This window comes from Nuphar pumila, chromosome 14 (genome assembly GCF_984573655.1).
Source record: "Nuphar pumila chromosome 14, dmNupPumi1.hap1.1, whole genome shotgun sequence".
NCBI lineage: Eukaryota > Viridiplantae > Streptophyta > Magnoliopsida > Nymphaeales > Nymphaeaceae > Nuphar > Nuphar pumila.
Window position 1 is genome coordinate 18060652 of NC_143262.1, and position 18115 is coordinate 18078766.

The 18115-nt window shown below is 35.1% G+C and overlaps 1 protein-coding gene across 2 annotated transcripts in view; it reads left to right on the forward strand.

Annotated features, from left to right (window-relative positions):
- Positions 1-964: 964 nt before the first annotated feature.
- LOC149816535 (uncharacterized) overlaps positions 965-18115 on the forward strand; it is a 34613-nt gene continuing 17462 nt past the window's right edge. The window contains exons 1-4 of one of the 2 annotated variants that reach the window (XM_089987450.1): positions 965-1485; positions 4536-4579; positions 4870-4996; positions 11141-11273. In XM_089987450.1, coding sequence (XP_089843576.1) covers positions 1293-1485; positions 4536-4579; positions 4870-4996; positions 11141-11273 — 497 coding nt within the window. In that variant the 5' untranslated portion in view covers positions 965-1292. The remainder of the gene's footprint in view (positions 1486-4535; positions 4580-4869; positions 4997-11140; positions 11274-18115) is intronic. The other variant, XM_089987449.1, reaches the window with a different exon arrangement.

The window sequence follows — 18115 nt, forward strand, 5'->3', positions numbered from 1 at the left end:
ACCATCTTTAGAGGTGGGGCACTGGGCCGGACAGCCTGCAGGCCGGCCTCCGGCCCAGGTCCGCCTCTGGCCCTGCCTGGCCCGAAGCAGGCTGACACGGGCTGGGCCGGTCCAGCCCGTTATTACATATATTATATATAACATAATATATAATAGATCTGGCCCAATTAGGTTCATGGGCTAACGGGCGGGCCGTGGGCCAGGGTTTTCCCAACGAGCCGGCCCGTCATTGATGGGCCGATGCCCACCCGTAGTAGCTAATCTTTACCGAATCCGAATAAATGACTTTCTATTCGATCAGATATCCGACCCAAATCGGATCCGTTGACGTCTTTAGTTGTGACTCACCTGGAGGCGTCCGTACACTTGACAAAACCTAGTAATAAAATTAAAAAAGAAAATCATTTACCCACGAGGGCGTCACGTAAGTCCCTTAACTAATCAGATTACTATTTTCCTTTATTTCTCAATATAGAAAATTTCAATTAAGGGTTGGCCTTTTTCCTTAATCACAAAAATAGGCCTCACTTTTCTAAATTTTTTCATACGAGTGATAGTTTTCTTGAGAACTGCAAATATGGACCTTATGTTACCCTCATCATCTTGAAAAATATGATTTTTTTGTTCCCTATATTGTACTTTCACTATACTCATATTCATAAAAAAAGGATAAATATTTTGAACATTTTATTATAAAATTGATGATGCTAATTTTTTTCTTCAATAATCAAGAAAAAAAAGAATGTTAAAGTTAGGCTTTTGTTTGGAAGTTTCTCAAAAAAGAGAACACTTTTCAGAAAAATTCAGAAACGCGAAGCCCGTATTCGGAATTAAAAGCAAAGGGATAGCCCCGTAAACGGAAATTTAGCAAAGAGACAGACACCCACGCAAGAAGAGCAAGGAAAACACTGAAACCAAAAAACCGTTAATATAAAAGTGAGAAAAACGCATAAGGTGGAAAAATAAATAAAAAAGGAAGAAAGTGGAAATTTCCCCAAAACCCTTCTTTGTTTTTCACTCCGACGCCCCCAAGGCCCTCTCTCTCTCTCTCTCTCTCTCTCTCTCTTTGGTTTTGGGGGTTTTCTGAGGGGTTTGGAGCGAAGCCGCCTTGCCCCCTTTTGCATTTCAAAGACCACTTCACTTCCCGTTTGCTCTCTCTCATTCCTCTCCCCCCTTTGGAAAGAAACTAGGGTTTTTTTTTTTGCTTCCTTCCCGCCCTCCGGCAAGCGATCTGGCCGGCGAAACCCCTTCCCTTTCGTTGTTTGGCCCTTCACCCATATTCAGAGTCGGCGATGTTCCTTCCGGCGGCCGCCGCCTCCAACAACAGGTCGGACGTCGCCACTCAAACCCTTCCCGCCCGCGTCCGTAAGACCATCCAATCCATAAAGGAGATCGTCAGTAACCACTCCGATCATGAAATCTACGTGATGCTCAAGGAGTCCAACATGGATCCCAACGAGACCACTCAGAAGCTCTTGACTCAAGGTCCGCCTCCCGGATTTCTCTCGCTCTTTTCTTCATTCCCCTCCCTTTCCTTTTTGTTCAGTTAGCGCGCATTGGATTTCTTTGGTTCTTGGTTTCTTTTGTTTCTTCGGGCATTTGGATTCGGTTTTCCTTTTTCTTTTCTTTTTTTCATTTGAGGTTAGTCTATCGTTTCTAGGGTTTGTTTTACTGCGGTATTATGCTTTGGAATTTTTGGGGTTCTTGGTTCTTTGTTTTGCTTCTTTTCAGGCGTTGTCTAAGGGTTTTGAGCTCGAAGCTGTTAGGGTTCAAGGGTTTTTTTGGCGGCAATGTTGAATCTTGGGGTGGGGTTCTATGGTGTAGTTTGGTGTTTCGTAGAAGTTTTTTTTCTTCTTTTTTTCGGTATTTCTTGATGCCTGCTGATATTATCAAATTATTTTACTTCCTTTCGCTAGCTTATCCCATGCTTAGTTTTGCTTATTCACTGCAAAAGATGTCCTTCGTGGAAGATTTTTGCAAATCGGCCGTTTTAATCAGTTGATATGTACAATACGATCATAAGCTTACTCTTGAGTGTGGCTTATGGCATAGAAGGAGATATACGCGGTTGCGCTGCTGGATATACCGTTTAGTTTTTTTTTCCTTTGGTAGTTGGCTCATCTTGCATGCGTTGGCGAAGATCTAATGCTCTAATGCTGGGATATTTGGTTTAGCCAGTCGTTCTTTGGGACATTATGACCCTTGAAGTGATTTGAGTCCTGTCGGATAGAAACATGTGCACGAGTGCAGACACGGCTCTTTGAGGTTCTCATAAGAAAGTTCCATGGAGTAAAGAATTTGTTAGAGAAACAGTTGGAACATGAGGGTTTTAACTGAACAAAGTAACGTGGTCAATCACGTGCACTCAAAAATTTGAAATGTCAACTTTTGTTTTGATTACATGTGAAGCTCTATATGAGCAGTAGCAAAGAAATGACTGATTCAAAGATCATGATATCACGATTGTACTAGTAAGGTATTTTCATGCCTATGTGTTACTTTATTATGCGAATTAAGAGTTTGAGCCATTGATTTATTTACCAGTGCTTTATAAGAAGTCAAAACCATATCTTTATGAGGACATTAGATTCTATTGCATGGAATTTAACCCCGTAGTCATAGATCAGGGTAACTGTTTGTAAGGGGGTATGTGACATCAAAGTCTCAAGCACTTGAAAAGGTTTCTTGGTCACAGTCCATAATGTTGTCACTTGTTATTTAAGGTTTGTTGTTGTCATAATGCTTGAGTGCGGTGAATTTATATACTATGTTTGGGGAGCTTTTATTATGCTAATCATTGTTCTTATAATTTATGCTATAGCTATTTGAAGTGCTTACGTGGAGTGGGATGCTCACTTCTTGAGATGTCCAGTTTAGAAGCTGGAAGCAACTTGTTTAAAAAATGAATAGGAAGTGGTTAGGTATTCCCAGTGTTTTAAAACTCGCCGAGTCAACTCGTTGACTCGGCTGACTCGGCTCGGCTCGGTCCTCCAATGAGTCAACCCGGCAAGGCAAACTCGGTTTGCCAAAACTCGGGCTTGACTCGGCCTGACTCGTCTTGACTCGGCTTGACTCGGCCTGACTCGGGCGAGTTCTGGGATGTTTGAAATTTGTTTTTTGAGTTTCAAATTACAGTTTCGAAATATATAAGTACATATATTTTAACAAGGGTTACCCCCAGATTTTGTATAAAAAAGAAAATAAAAATCATTTAAAGATAAAAAATCATTTAAATCCATAGAATAAAATTGCCATGTTGTTCGAAATCTGGCAAAATAGCACTGTTCACCCTGTGCTATCAACTTATTCTAGCAAAATATTTTAAAGAAATGATTCTCACTATATATGGAGGGTCAAATGTGCCTATGGGAAGTCACATTTAGGTTTCATCATCCATTTGTTATGTGAACAAGCATTGTACAGATTCAAATATTAGTAGTCTTTTTATAGTTGTGCCATTAATATATTTCCTGCATAGTTTTCATACATGAGAAAATTGCTTATTTATGTTGATATTGGGCATTCTGTAAACTTTCAATATGCACATATATCCCTGTTTTACATTTATGGATTTGTTAGAGAGGGAATTAAAACTTTTAAAACAAGCTAGCATATATGATTGGCCATTTTAGGAACCTTAGGTAGTAGCAGACTGAACTCATGGTGACCACATCCTCTAATTCAAGTCATGAATTAGTCAAAGTGCTTGTATAGATATCAAATTCAATTATTCAACCAAACCTCTATAGCTCTTTGCAGTTGTTTTTATATTCTTACAAACATTTGGAGACTATGTTTACTCAAAAACATGGTTTCAGACAAATTATATATTGTTTTTCTTTTAAAATCAAAAGTTAACAAAACCCGGTCCGAGTCACCGAGTTGACCCGTCGAGTCACGAGTCAATAAAGAATGAGTCGATTATGGAATTGAGATTCCTAGATATAAAAATAAGGTTTTTTAAAGCAAATTTTACATAAATTTATTAAATTTTTATCTAGTAAAGTTATTATTTACATCTCATAATATTTCTTTTCACGTGTTGACAACATTTTAGCTGTGTTATATTGATATGGATGCTGGTATGTGGTATGGAAAGGCGTGGCTTGTGCACACAACTGATGCAGGTGGGTTGTGTGCGTGTGCACATGTACAATTTTCATAGGAATGGTCAATATATCATATATATATATATATATATATATATATGTATGTGTATCACATGTAGATTTTGCTGTTCTTTAAGATAAAGTGATTGTGGATGTGTTAATAATGCTTATATAATCTGTCTATTTATTTTTTCCTGCTTCCTTTGCTTCCCTATCACTTTGTATACAAATCTTGTTTTTCTTCTGAAATAATTCCCCACATTTCTTTCCTTCCACGTCTTGCTTTTAGATCCTTTAAGTTCTTCATTTTGTTGCTTCCTGCTTCTAATTCCCATGCTATTTCCTGCTTTTGCTGTCTGCTTATTAATTGATGTGTTTACGAATGACTATTTACAATGTAGATTAATTATATAATTTGTTTAACAGATCCATTTCATGAAGTCAAGAGGAAAAGGGATAGGAAAAAAGAGGTATTTTTCTGTTACCAGTTTGTTAGTTTTTTGCAGTCTAGGGCCTGCCTCCATTTGAATAGTTCTTATTGAATGGGTGATTGATTATTATTGCATCTGTATTTTACTTAAATTTTTCATATCTATATGATTTGTGTATATGTCCATATATGTTGTAAGTTTAGACAGACCATTCTAAGTTTATCTAAACCTTTGAACTGTTTAACTAATGTTAGTTATGCCGTATTTATATGAATCATATATACATGCATGTATGTTGAGCTGCTTATCTTGTTTATTTGTTGACCCAGAATACAATTCACAAGGGTCCTACAGAAACAAGAAAGCGACCAGAGCCCACTGTACAAGGTGTTCGGTCTCATACACAGTGGGATTGGAATAATCGGAGAGGCAGCTTTACTCGAACTAGTGCGCCAGGTAATGAGCAACCAGCATCAAGGTTATTATGGTTATGTTGATGGTTGCTGTTGAATCATAGTTATTTGTCATTTAGAGAATTATAGTTATTTTTCATTTAGAGAATTATCTGTATGGTTGATTACATCCAGAATGGTGTTTAAAAAAAATGGATTTGACAATTGACTGGGCGTTCACGTTGATACTGCTGATTGCACTGAATGCGTAGGTTACATTGAATCTGTTACATTATTGTTCATGCCTTTAGCGGTTGTACATTTAACTGATGCTTATTCCATTATGAAAACTTAATATATTTACTAATGGGTGGAGGTAGGCTGGTAGACTATGTCACATTGGTGCGGGTGCGGATACGGGTGCCGATGCAGTGATGTGGCACTTTAAAAAAACTTGGGTGCGGGGGTGCGGGGAGGGTATATATATAATTTTTAACAGTTTTAAGTTAATACTATGTGTATGTGTGTGCATTTATGTATTTATATATACAATATTAGATAAAACTGGACTTGGTTAGGGTTAACTGTATCTATTTTTGGACAGAAATGGACCTTAGTGTGGTTGACTTCATGCGGGCGTTGTGCCCTGTTAGAAGAGTCCATGTTACATAGCTGGCAGATGAACCAAGATAATGATAACTCAGCTTGATTCAGCTCAGTATTGAGCTTGCTCAAGGTCTTTGGGCTGATGAAATGAGCTTCTTTTGAGGTTGAGGAGTTAATGAGTTACCAGGCTTTCCGAGCTTGACTTGGTCTTGGGTAGGCTTGTGTGTGTGCCTGTACCATAGTCACCTATATGGTTCAAGGCAATTCTTGCCGGGGGATTTTTCTCGGAGTTTTTTTGTCAATTAAGCGATTTTTTCTGCGAAAGCTTGGAAGTTTAAATATTTGAAAAATATAAATAATAAAAAGATAATAAAATAATAATTCTTGCATCATTTTTCTTGCAAAAGTATAAAGAAACAAGCTTTAAAAGGTTTTAAAATATAAAAGAAACAAAAAATAGAAAAAGTAGGCTTAAAATATAAAAAAATAAGACGTTCCCCAAAATATTGCTTAAATATCATGATACTGTTGCGAGATTTTGAATTCTGGTGATATTTTGACATCACGATATATTACTGGCAATTTTGGCTTACCCTAAAGTATCAATATTATTACGATATTTTCAAAATATTGGTGATATCAGTGACTATGGCCTGTACATACAAGTGTATGACTTTAATATATTTACCGAAAGCTTTTGAAATCCAAGGTTGATGCTTTGCAATAACTATCTGTTAAAATGTATCTCTCTTTATGTGAATATTTACATATATATATATATATATAAAGAGAGATACATATACATATATATATATCACGTATATATGTATATGTATCTATCTTTATATATATATGTAAATATGTATGTTTCTTTTTGTTTCTTTTCTTTTCTTGTAAAACCCGCAAGGGTATTTTAGTCATTCACCTTTTGCGCATATTCATAATTATGAATATGCTGTAATTCTTTTTGCTTTTTCACTTTTATTCTTTTTCTTTTTTCTTTTTCATTTTTTGTGTTGACTCAAAGTCAACTTGGAGGGCTCAACACTAGCTGTTGAGCCTCTCCAACGGTTAGAATTCTAACCGTTGGAGGGGCTCCAACAGCTAGTGGAGCCCCTCCAAGGCTTCCTTTCTCATTATAAATAGGGGAGTTCCCCCTTTGTAATACTCACTTCTTGGAGCTTTTGTTCTCCAAGCTTCTCAATAAAATTCTTTATATTTTGTATGCCTTTGTGCATTTGAGTTTCTTTATTGTACCTTTGTGTACATTTGTTCTAAGTGTTCTTGTGCATTTGTGCACATTGGTGGTGTTGTGCTTATCGCACACTTTATCTCTTTTTGAGATATTTTCACATGGTATCAGAGCTAGGCTTAAAGGAAAAGAAGATCGTGCTCTTTTTTCTCTTCGTTGGAATACCTCGTAAAGCGTGCCATTAAGTTGTGGTGGTTGAAGTGAAGACTCGGCTCTTCATTCTATATTTTGGAAGCTTCCTACATCAAGAAGGGACTCATTTCGCATTGTGGTACGCATTTATTTCTCTTTGTATCCTCTCTAATGGGCGAAAAGGATTCTCACTTCTCTCTTGGCTTCAAATTGAATGGAACGAATTATCATGTATGGGCCGGGAATATGGAGGCCCATATAAAAGGAAAGGGTCTTTGGGGATATGTTCAAGGAACTATTCCCGAACCCGTACAAAAAATTACTACCCTTGACAAAGGGGAGATCAAGGTTCTTGAGGGAGAAGAAAGAGAAAAGGCTTTTGAAGATTACAATAAGAAGCATGAAGAATGAGAAATGAAAAACTACAAAATACTCTCATGGTTCTTCTCTTCGGTTGAGACCAAAATTAATGCCAATATTCTAAAGTTCAAAAAGGCATGTCAAGTATGGGAATATCTTGAAAGAATGTATACTTCAAGAGATTTGTCCCATAAATACTATCTCCAAAAGAAGGCCTTAACCCTTCAACAAGGAGAAATGTCCGTTAGAGAGTATTTCGCCGAGTTATCCACTATTTGGGATGAGCTTGCCCTCCAAGAACCTAAATGGAGTGGTGAGGCTATTGAATTGAGAGCCAAACAATTAGAAGATCATTTCTTCAATTTTTTAAATGGGCTTAGACCCGAGTTTGAACAAACTAGATCCTCTCTCTTGTCTTCTTTCTCTTCCCCTCCGTTGGAAGATGTGCTTACCAAATTAAGTGGAGAAGAAACTAGATTGGGAATGAATAAAACCAATCTAAGTGTGTTGGCCGAACGTAAACATAGACACATAATTGAAACTACAAGAACTTTAATAATTTCTCAAAAAATTCCAAAAAGATTTTGGGCCGAAGCGGCTCTTGCATCGGTTTATCTCATCAACTGACTTCCATCCAAAAACTTGAATCAAATATCTCCATATGAAATCTTGTATAAAAAAGAACCCGACTACAATAGGTTAAGAATTTTTGGTTGTAAATGTTTTGTTCTCACCGATAAGAATGATAAATTATCTCCCAAAGCTATTCCTTGTGCTTTTTTGGGATATTCGGAAACTCAAAAAGGGTTTAGATGTTATGATATTAAAAATGATAAACTATATGTTTCAAGAAATGTAACCTTTTTAGAAAACATAAGTGGTTTTGAAGAACACAAAAATCATGAAGATAATGCCGATTATTCTTTTTTGTTTGAACTATTATCTAGAAATGGAGATTTTTTTAGCGATGATGAATTAAAAGAGAATGAGGATATAAGTGAAAGCATTCCTCAAACCATTCATGATGAAGAAGAAATGATAAATGAACCCATTACCTATACTCATAGAGATAAAGGCACTTTTAGAAGTGCAATAGAGAAATATAGTGATCTTAGTGAATCTTCCAACAATTCTCGAAGAACTAAAAGATCTAGGAAAAATCCTTCTAGATTTATATCCTATGAGTCTTTTTCTCCAAAACATAGGGCATGCCTTAGTGCCATTCACTCATATCAAGAACCTAGAAATTTTAAAGAAGCTAAGGAAATGATTGAATGGAGGGATGCCATGGACAACGAACTTAGAGCCCTCAACAAAGCCAAAACGTGGGTTTTTCAATGTCTTCCAAAAGGAAAGAAAACAATAGGATGTAAATGGGTTTTTAAAGTCAAAACCAAGAGTGATGGCACTCTCGAAAGATATAAAGCCCGTCTTGTCGCAAAAGGATATAGTCAAGAATACGACATCGATTACGAAGAAACCTTTGCTCCTGTTGCACGAATGGTTACTGTAAGGTGTTTGATCACCATTGCATCTATTAAAAAATGGAATATTTACCAAATGGATGTTAAAAATGCATTTCTAAATGGGGATCTTAATGAAGAAGTCTACATGGATGCTCCTCCTGGTATGAACGTACCAAAGGGGAAAGTCCTTCGTTTGCAAAAAGCGCTTTATGGTTTAAAACAAGCCCCTAAGGCTTGGTATGATAGATTTAATGATGTAATGGTTCAAAATGGTTTTTCCTCATGCTACACTGACACTGCTCTGTTTGTCAAAAAGTTTGATGCAGGAATTGTGATTTTACTGTTGTATGTTGATGATATGTTGATAACAGGTAATGACATAAAGGGCATCAGAAACATTAAAACCATTTTAAAAGAAAGGTTTGAAATGTCAGACCTGGGGTATCTGACTTACTTTCTTGGTATCGAGGTAGCCTACTCTCATAGAGGCTATTTTTTGTCTCAAACTAAACTTGCCTGTGAGATTCTTGACAGATCAGGTATTACTGATGATAAAATCTGTGAGACCCCTGAAGTTGTGGGATAAAAAATGAAGATCGATGATGGGAAACCTTTGGAGGATCCTACCCCCTACCGACAACTTGTGGGATCTCTAATGTATCTTAGCATCACAAGGCCGGACATCTCTCATGCCGTGCATACTGCAAGCCAATTTCAGCATGCTCCTACATCCGTTCATATGAGTGCCGTTCTCCGAGTTGTCAGATACTTAAAGGGAACTTTAAACAAGGGAGTTTTCATTTCCTCTTCTTCTGAGTTGAATTTAATTGCATATACTGACTCTGATTGGGGAGGTGACCCAAATAACCGTCACTCCACTACAGGCTTTTGCATTTTCTTAGGTGAATCCCTGATCTCATGGAGATGTAAGAAACAACAGAAGGTGTCTCTATCATCCACCGAAGCAGAATATCGAGCCATGGCGTCTACAACTATGGAGATTGTGTGAATTCATCAGTTGTTGCAAGACATGGGGATTCCAATTCAAGAACCCACAAAGTTGTGTTGTGATAATAAGAGTGCAATCTATATTGCTAAGAATCACACGTTTCATGAGCGGACAAAGCATATTGAGATGGACTGCCATTATGTCCGAGAGACATATCTACAAAAAGTCATCGACCTTCCTTATGTAACGTCAGAATATCAGTTGACAGATTTCTTCACCAAGGCGCTTTGCTCTCCAAGATTCAACTTTCTCCTTAGCAAACTTTCGGTCATTGTGCCCTAAGTTTGAGGGAGGGTGTTAAAATGTATCTCTCTTTATGTAAATATTTACATATATATATAAAGAGAGATACATATACATATATATATCACGTATATATGTATATGTATCTATCTTTATATATATATGTAAATATGTATGTTTCTTTTTGTTTCTTTTCTTTTCTTGTAAAACCCGCAAGGGTATTTTAGTCATTCACCTTTTGCGCATATTCATAATTATGAATATGCTGTAATTCTTTTTGCTTTTTCACTTTTATTCTTTTTGCTTTTTTCTTTTTCATTTTTTGTCTTTTTTTTGTGTTGACTCAAAGTCAACTTGGAGGGCTCAACACTAGCTGTTGAGCCTCTCCAACGGTTAGAATTCTAACCGTTGGAGGTGCTCCAACAGCTAGTGGAGCCCCTCCAAGGCTTCCTTTCTCATTATAAATAGGGGAGTTCCCCCTTTGTAATACTCACTTCTTGGAGCTTTTGTTCTCCAAGCTTCTCAATAAAATTCTTTATATTTTGTATGCCTTTGTGCATTTGAGTTTCTTTATTGTACCTTTGTGTACATTTGTTCTAAGTGTTCTTGTGCATTTGTGCACATTGGTGGTGTTGTGCTTATCGCACACTTTATCTCTTTTTGAGATATTTTCACACTATCACCATCAATGCAATATTTATTATTAGGTAAAGAAAGTAAGAAATCTGAAATAAAAATATGGAAGAAACAAAGACCCTTGAGAAACCAAAATGCTGAACATGTTGGAAAGTTTTTTGTGCTGGAAAGTGGAAACTAATGTTCAAGAATTGGTGGATGTTTACATTTTTGCTTTTTGTAAATAATGTAGTTGCAGTTTGGATTGATACCCATTTGTCATTTGAAGAAAGGTCTAATCTTGAGATAGAATTTAATGGGTTAACTTTTTTTTCTCTTTCTGTGCATGAATTCATTCTGTTTGATTTGAATTGCTTGTTATTATTTAATCTTCAAGATTGATTCAACATGATATTTGGTGCTACTGTTCTTATGCCCTAGGTTGAACATTGTTATTTCGTATGCTTATGATGGGTTTTAATATTTACTATTTTTATTTTTTAATGATAACATGCTACAATGCAGGGGTGAATCAAGAGTTCCGTGTTGTACAAGATAATAGACTCAATCAAAACTCAAATACGGAAAACAGGGCTACCACATCACATTTACCTGCTGTAAAAAGTGAGAAACTGTCTTCAGATAATTCCAAACTGAGGTAAATATTTGCTTTTCAATAATATGCTTATGCTGTGTTATGCAGTTATTGGCTTATGATTATCTTTTATAGTTAAAGACTGTAATGATTTTTGAATGTTACATTTCGATTGTGATGCTTCTCAAATTTAAGGTTGTACATTTATCAAGTTTAAGTTTGTGAACGAAGAGTTTATTTGCTGCCTGGTTTAGGCTTTCACAGATGGAAAAGTATAAATCTTTTACGGAATGTAACATTTCTCATTGTCAAATAAGATAATGAAGCATCACAAAATTGTCAATGTCTGGCAATAGTATATAATTGTGCTGTGGTTAAGGAGTGAGTCATCAGCACATGATACGAGATGATGAGAACCATTTTCAATTTATTGATAGTTACTTTTTACATGATTGAAGAGGCCCTAGCTAATGGCAAAACCCTGAAGACTGTAATTTAGTTTGACTTCCATAGGGATTCATGTTCTTCTTTAGCCTCAAACAAAATGACTTTGCCATGGAGGTGCTTTTTGGTCACATTGGCTTTTTTGTTGAATTATATCTTTCCTGTTTGCTGGGACTTTTTTTTCTTCAATCCCTTCCATTTGTCACACTTCCAATAAAAGTATAGTTTCTGCCTAATTGAAAAAAATATATCGCAAGTGGAATTATCAACCCTAAATGATATATTAGGCTTGTCATCATAATGGATGAAAAGTATCTCTCTGTTTGTCTTCCGAAGTTGCTGCTAAATTGCACGAATTGCCAAATTATTCCCACTACCTATGACATGGTATTTATCTCAAGTGTTCAGAGGTACGAGGATATGCTGCTAGGATATCAAGATTCAGGTGGGCCAATTTTTAATGGTTGCTCCTTTAGAGTTAATATTTTGGGACATGGGTATATAAGACAATTGTCTTTTATGGCTACTAGAGATGATATATTGGGATGGCTATGGAAGAGAAACACCTGTAAAGTTGTATTCTTTATAAGAGTTGGACAAAAAATCACTCCAGGCCACCAATTTCTTTACATCTCAAACCCTCCATTGACATTTCAGGGGAATCATCGTGTAAAATATACACGGGAGAATCTTTTACAACACTTTGGTGGGTTTGGTTCATCAAAGTGAAAATCTGATTCCATGGAAGTGCCCTGAAAATTATTCGAATATTTGAAAAATAAGCTTGTAAAGGGATCTTGGTTTCATAAAACCACTCAAACCTCAGGTTACATCTTCTGCATTGATCAAGCTTCCCAAGAGAAACTTCAACCTTGCCTCTTGAGAATTTTATGTAGAACCACATATTTAAAACTTTAGTCAACATCCGCATCTTTTAAAACTTTAGTCAAGAAGCTCTGATCATTGGTCTGGTGTGAAGGTGAAGATTCTCTATCCCCTCACATCAGCAAATCTGCTCCAGAGTGGCGCCCACTTTTACAGAGAGAGCTGCTAAGGAATCAATGCATAAAACCTAGAAGCAGCACTCCTCAAAATAATTCATAGGGAAAGTTGCAAGAAGCCTGCCAACTTTTCACCTATTTATGGAAAATCACTCAATTTTCTGTTTAATGCATTCAAATGCTTTCTTTTTCGTAATGTATTTCAAGTACCTGCCTAAGGTATGAAATGACTTTGCTGCTGTTAATAATAAAAATTAATTGATAAAGAACTTGTCTTATGTTCTTTTGTTAATAAAATGAAGCTTGAGAATGATTTATTGATTTTATTAGTAAACCATAGCGAGCAGGTTGATTGATCTTATGACCTTGTACCAAGATGAAAAACTCAGGTAGTTGAATGTAATAAGTGAAACGTTGAGTGATTTTTGTAACTTGCCTATTTTCTTTGTCACATGGGTGCAGGTGCAGGCGCGGCACTTTAAAAAAACTTGGGTGCGGGACGACAAAAATATAAAAAATTATATATATATATATATATATAATTTTTAAGTTTTAACAATTAACAACAATAACGCTAATGAAATAAAAAACAATTATCAGAATATCATCAAATCAATTCATCATCATGCATGCAATAAATCAAATTAACAATCTACAATTCTATTCTACATCATAAAAACTAACACCACAATTAAATCAACCTAAATATATTATAGAAACAATCAAATAACTAAAGCAGAAAAGAAGGAAATTATACAATATACTAACAAAAGAAGCAAACAATGCATAATTACATATCAAAAGTATATCCTACACAATGTATATTACGATGAGGTAATGGATCCTAATAATTTTTTTCTTCATCATCAAATACATCATAAGAAGATTGAGATCAGATAAATCCATGTTTGTAATGTTGAAATCATGCTCTTTCTCTAAGTCATACTCTTCTGGGTTTACATTCCAAATTTTGGATGCTCTTTGTCTGTATTACAAAGTCAATTTTAAAATGTTAAATACAAGTATATTTAAATGAAAAACTAAGAAATAGTCAAATAACTAAGAGAGCAATTAATACCTGTATTCATCATTGGTTTGCGGAAGTAGTCGAAGATTAGAATAAACATATACTAAATCTTCTGCACGCTTGCTGGTGAGTTTGTTTTTCTTTATGTTGTGGATTTGAGAATATGTGCTCTAATTTCTTTCACAGCAGGATGAACTAACAGTCTGAGATAACAATCTCAATGCAAGAGGTTGGAGAAGGTGTTTCTGATCCAAATGTTGACCACCATGTCATATGATCTATATTCTCCTCCTCTTTTGCTAGTAATGCCTGTCTATATAATCTCGAAGATGCAAATTTTTCAAACTCTTGTGTGACTTGATTTAGAATATATGATTCTGGATAAAGTCTTGTCACATACATATTTCTATGCCTTGATAGTTCTTTGTCTAAATTTGGAGGGACACGACCAATATCACCTTCCTACCACTTTTTTTTTTATAATATTTTGGATTAAGAGAATGTGCCATGCAATGCAAAGGAGTGTTGCTCTTATCTCATCTTTTGACTAAAATTGAATAAATATGGTTAAAAAATTCTGAATCATCCAATGCAAGATTTTTTTCTTTATGCTTGAAAACTACAACTTGTATTTTTTCAATCATATTATCCCATATTTCATAAAATTTGTGAAACATGGGCTCATCCTTATCAACTTTTCTCAACATTTCTCAAATAAATTGTGTAAATTGAAGTATACGACTCTATCCCAAAACTCATCATTAACAATGAATTTCTTAATTTCTTGAGCCTTGAATTTTCATCGGTTACTATGTTAACCAAAGCATTTTTCACTTCCTTAATCTTCTTCACCATCACAAAGATGGGCGCAAAACGTGTTTCAACGACCTTCAATAATTTTAAGTTAGAATGCCTATTAAATATAACCAGTGTTATAAAAAATGTGCCTTGATGAGCAAAAGACACGCCTCGCCTTGAGGCACGGCCCTTTGTGCCTCAAGGCGCAAGCATGAGGTGCATATTATTATTATTTTTTTACAACAAGATTTTTGAGGCATAATCAACAAAGTTTTTGTAGGTTAATCTCATATATTTTTCAGTTATTTTAGTTATGTAATAAGTTTATTAGTATATTACTATATTTTAACTTTTGTTGGTTAATCTTGTATATTTTTTAGTTATTTTAGTCATGTAATTAGTTTCTTAATATATTTTAACTTTTGTTGGTTAATCTCATATATTTTTCAGTTATGTAATCAGTTTTTTAGTTAATTTTATATGTTAATCTCATATATTTTAACTTTTGTAGGTTAATCTCATATATTTTTCAGTTATGTAATCAGTTTCTTAGTATATTTTAACTTTTGTTGGTTAATCTCATATATTTTTCAGTTATGTAATCGGTTTTTAGTTACTTTTATATGTTAATCTCACATTTTTTATAATGATCTCATATATTTTAACTTTTGTAGGTTAATCTTATATATTTTTCAGTTATTTCAACTATGTAATAAGTTGCTTAGTATATTTTAACTTTTTTTTGGTTAATCTCATATATTTTCCAGTTATGTAATCAGTTTTTCAGTTACTTTTATATGTTAATCTCATATTTTTTAGAATAATCTCATATATTTTAACTTTTGTTGGTTAATCTCATATATTTTTCAGTTATGTAATCGGTTTTTTAATATATTTTATCTTTTGTTGGTTAATCTCATATATTGTTCAGTTATGTAATAATTTTTTAGTTACTTTTATATGTTAATCTCTATGTCACAGGGATTCGGCTAGCAGGGTGCCGCACTTGCGTCGACGCGACTCGACGCGGATGCGGGTGCGGCACCGGGTGCGGTCAACCCAATCCTGGGTGCGTTGACCGCACCCAGGATCATTTCGGTCCATTTTTGTTTGGATTTTTTTTAAAAAAAAAAATTTGCCCTACGAAATGGGCTGCGAATTTTTTTTTTTTAAAAATTTCTGCTAGCAGCTGCCTTTTCAATTTCGTAAAGGATTTTCTCTCTCCACAATAAATGACAGCAGCGGCTGCTCCTGCCTTTTCAATTTCGTAAAGGATTTTCTCTCTCCACAATAAATGACAGCAGCTGCTGCTCCTACCTTTTCAATTTCGTAAAGGATTTTCTCTCTCCACAATAAATGATAGCAACTGCTGCTCCTGCCTTTTCAATTTCGTAAAGGATTTTCTCTCTCCACAATAAATGACAGCTGACAGCAGCTGCCTTTTCAATCCTTTTTCGTAAAGGATTTTCTCTCTCCATAATAAATGATAATGATGGTTCTTTTTAGTAAACGATTTCCACTGTTCTCTTGTTCTCCTGGCGAAATGGGTGCGTGCAGCTGTATATAAAATGAAATTTGAAAAAACCCGCGTCGCATATATATATATATATATATATATATATATATATATATATATTATATTTTTGCCCCTGCCGCACCCCCGCACCCGGGTTTTTTGGAAGTGCCGAATCCCCGCACCCGCACCCGCACCCGCACCCATGTGACATAGGTTAATCTCATATTTTTTAGAATAATCTCATATATTTTAACTTTTGTAGGTTAATAATCTCATATATTTTTCAGTTATTTCAGTTATGTAATTAGTTTCTTAGTAAATTTTAACTTTTTTGGTTAATCTCATATATTTTTCAGTTATATAATCAGTTTTTAATTACTTTTATATGTTAATCTCATATTTTTTAATACTTATTTGAGATTTTCTATTTCTTATTGGTTGTTATTTCATCAATAAAACGTTTCTTTATTTATTTGTATTTTTGGAAATCTTTTTAGAATTTGTTTAAAGTTTTCAAAAAAAAATTTGAGTCTTTCGCTTTACGTCTCGAGGCTTACGCCTCGCCTCGGTTTTTGGTGGAGCGCCTCGCTACGCCTTAACGTTTTTCACAACACTGAATATAACATTAGCATGATGGTGGTTGACAACAAAATTCCTAATGCTTTTGATATTTTTTTAATTTTTCAATCCATGAACATAAAGCATATGTTGGTGAATTTTCTTCTTCTTTAGGGTTACGGATGCTCTTGAGGGTCAGATTCAAGGTGTATGCTACATAGGGAGTCCAAAAAATATGAAGATATTCACTCTCCAAACTCAATGCAACACTTTTACAAGCTGGAGCGTTGTTTGTGATGATTTGCACTACTTTCTGATCACCCGTTTCTTTTATTACTTCTATAAACAATCTCTTCAAATACTCAACATTTTTATATTGCCCAGATGCATCAACTGCTTTCAAGAATACTGGGTCACTGTGTAAAGAAGCAATGAAATTAATTAGTGGATGCCTTTGAATATCTGTCCATCCATCATTAACTATGAAAACTCTGTTTTGTTCTCATGATTTTTTTTTTAGTCTCTAGCAATCTCTGGGATTATTTCAAATATTTGGGATCCATCATTCAAAAGTATGGAGAAATTGATGGAGATGTAAATCATAGGATAAAGGTTGGGTGAATGAAATGGAAAAGTGCAACTGGAGTGCTGTGCGATCCTAGAATGCCATTGCGGTTGAAGGAAAAGTTTTATAGAACGACTATTAGACCCGCTTTACTATATGGTACGAAATGTTGGGCTGCCAAGAGACATCATATTCAAAAAATGAGTGTAGCTGAGATGTGGATGCTTAGATGGATGTGTGGAAACACTATAAAAGATAAGATTCAGAATGAGGAGATACGTAAGAAGGTAGGTGTTGCACCCATTGAAAATAAGATGCGAGAGAATCGTTTACGGTGGTTTGGACATATTCGGCGAAGGCCTAATGATGCTCCCGTTAGAAGGTTGGAGAAATGGGAAAATATATTAGTTAAAAGAGGTCGGGGTAGGCCTAGGAAGACTTGGATGGAGATGATAGGAAAGGATATGAATGCTTTGAACCTCACCGAGGACATGGCATTGGATAAAAATGATTGGAGGAAAAGGATTCATGTGGAAGACCCAAAATGAATTTCTTTTTTGGTTCATATCGCTGACCCCAATTGTTTTGGGATGAAGGCGTAGTTGTTGTTGTTGTTGTAGCAATCTCTCAATATTTGCCTTCTCTTTTGAAAGAAGTGCGATTCGTAGTTTTTCTGAGCTTGTAGGTACATAGCCACTCAAATTACAATTTGCCAAAGAAGTAACTAAATCCTTTGAATAAGGATTTCTAGCTGCATTAAATGAAAATGAACTAGAATAAAAATATCTCCTTACTTTTATATCCATCTCCTCCCTTCCATATGTATTAAATGATGCTTGTATCATTCCTCTTTCTCTACCTGCTACATTCACTTTTTTTTGTGCATCTTCTTGGTGACTTAAAAATTGTACACTAATTGCACAAGAATTATTCATTGTCTTTCTCTTCTCATATTCATTTTGTATTGTCTTCGCATTGACTCATCAACTCTTTTGC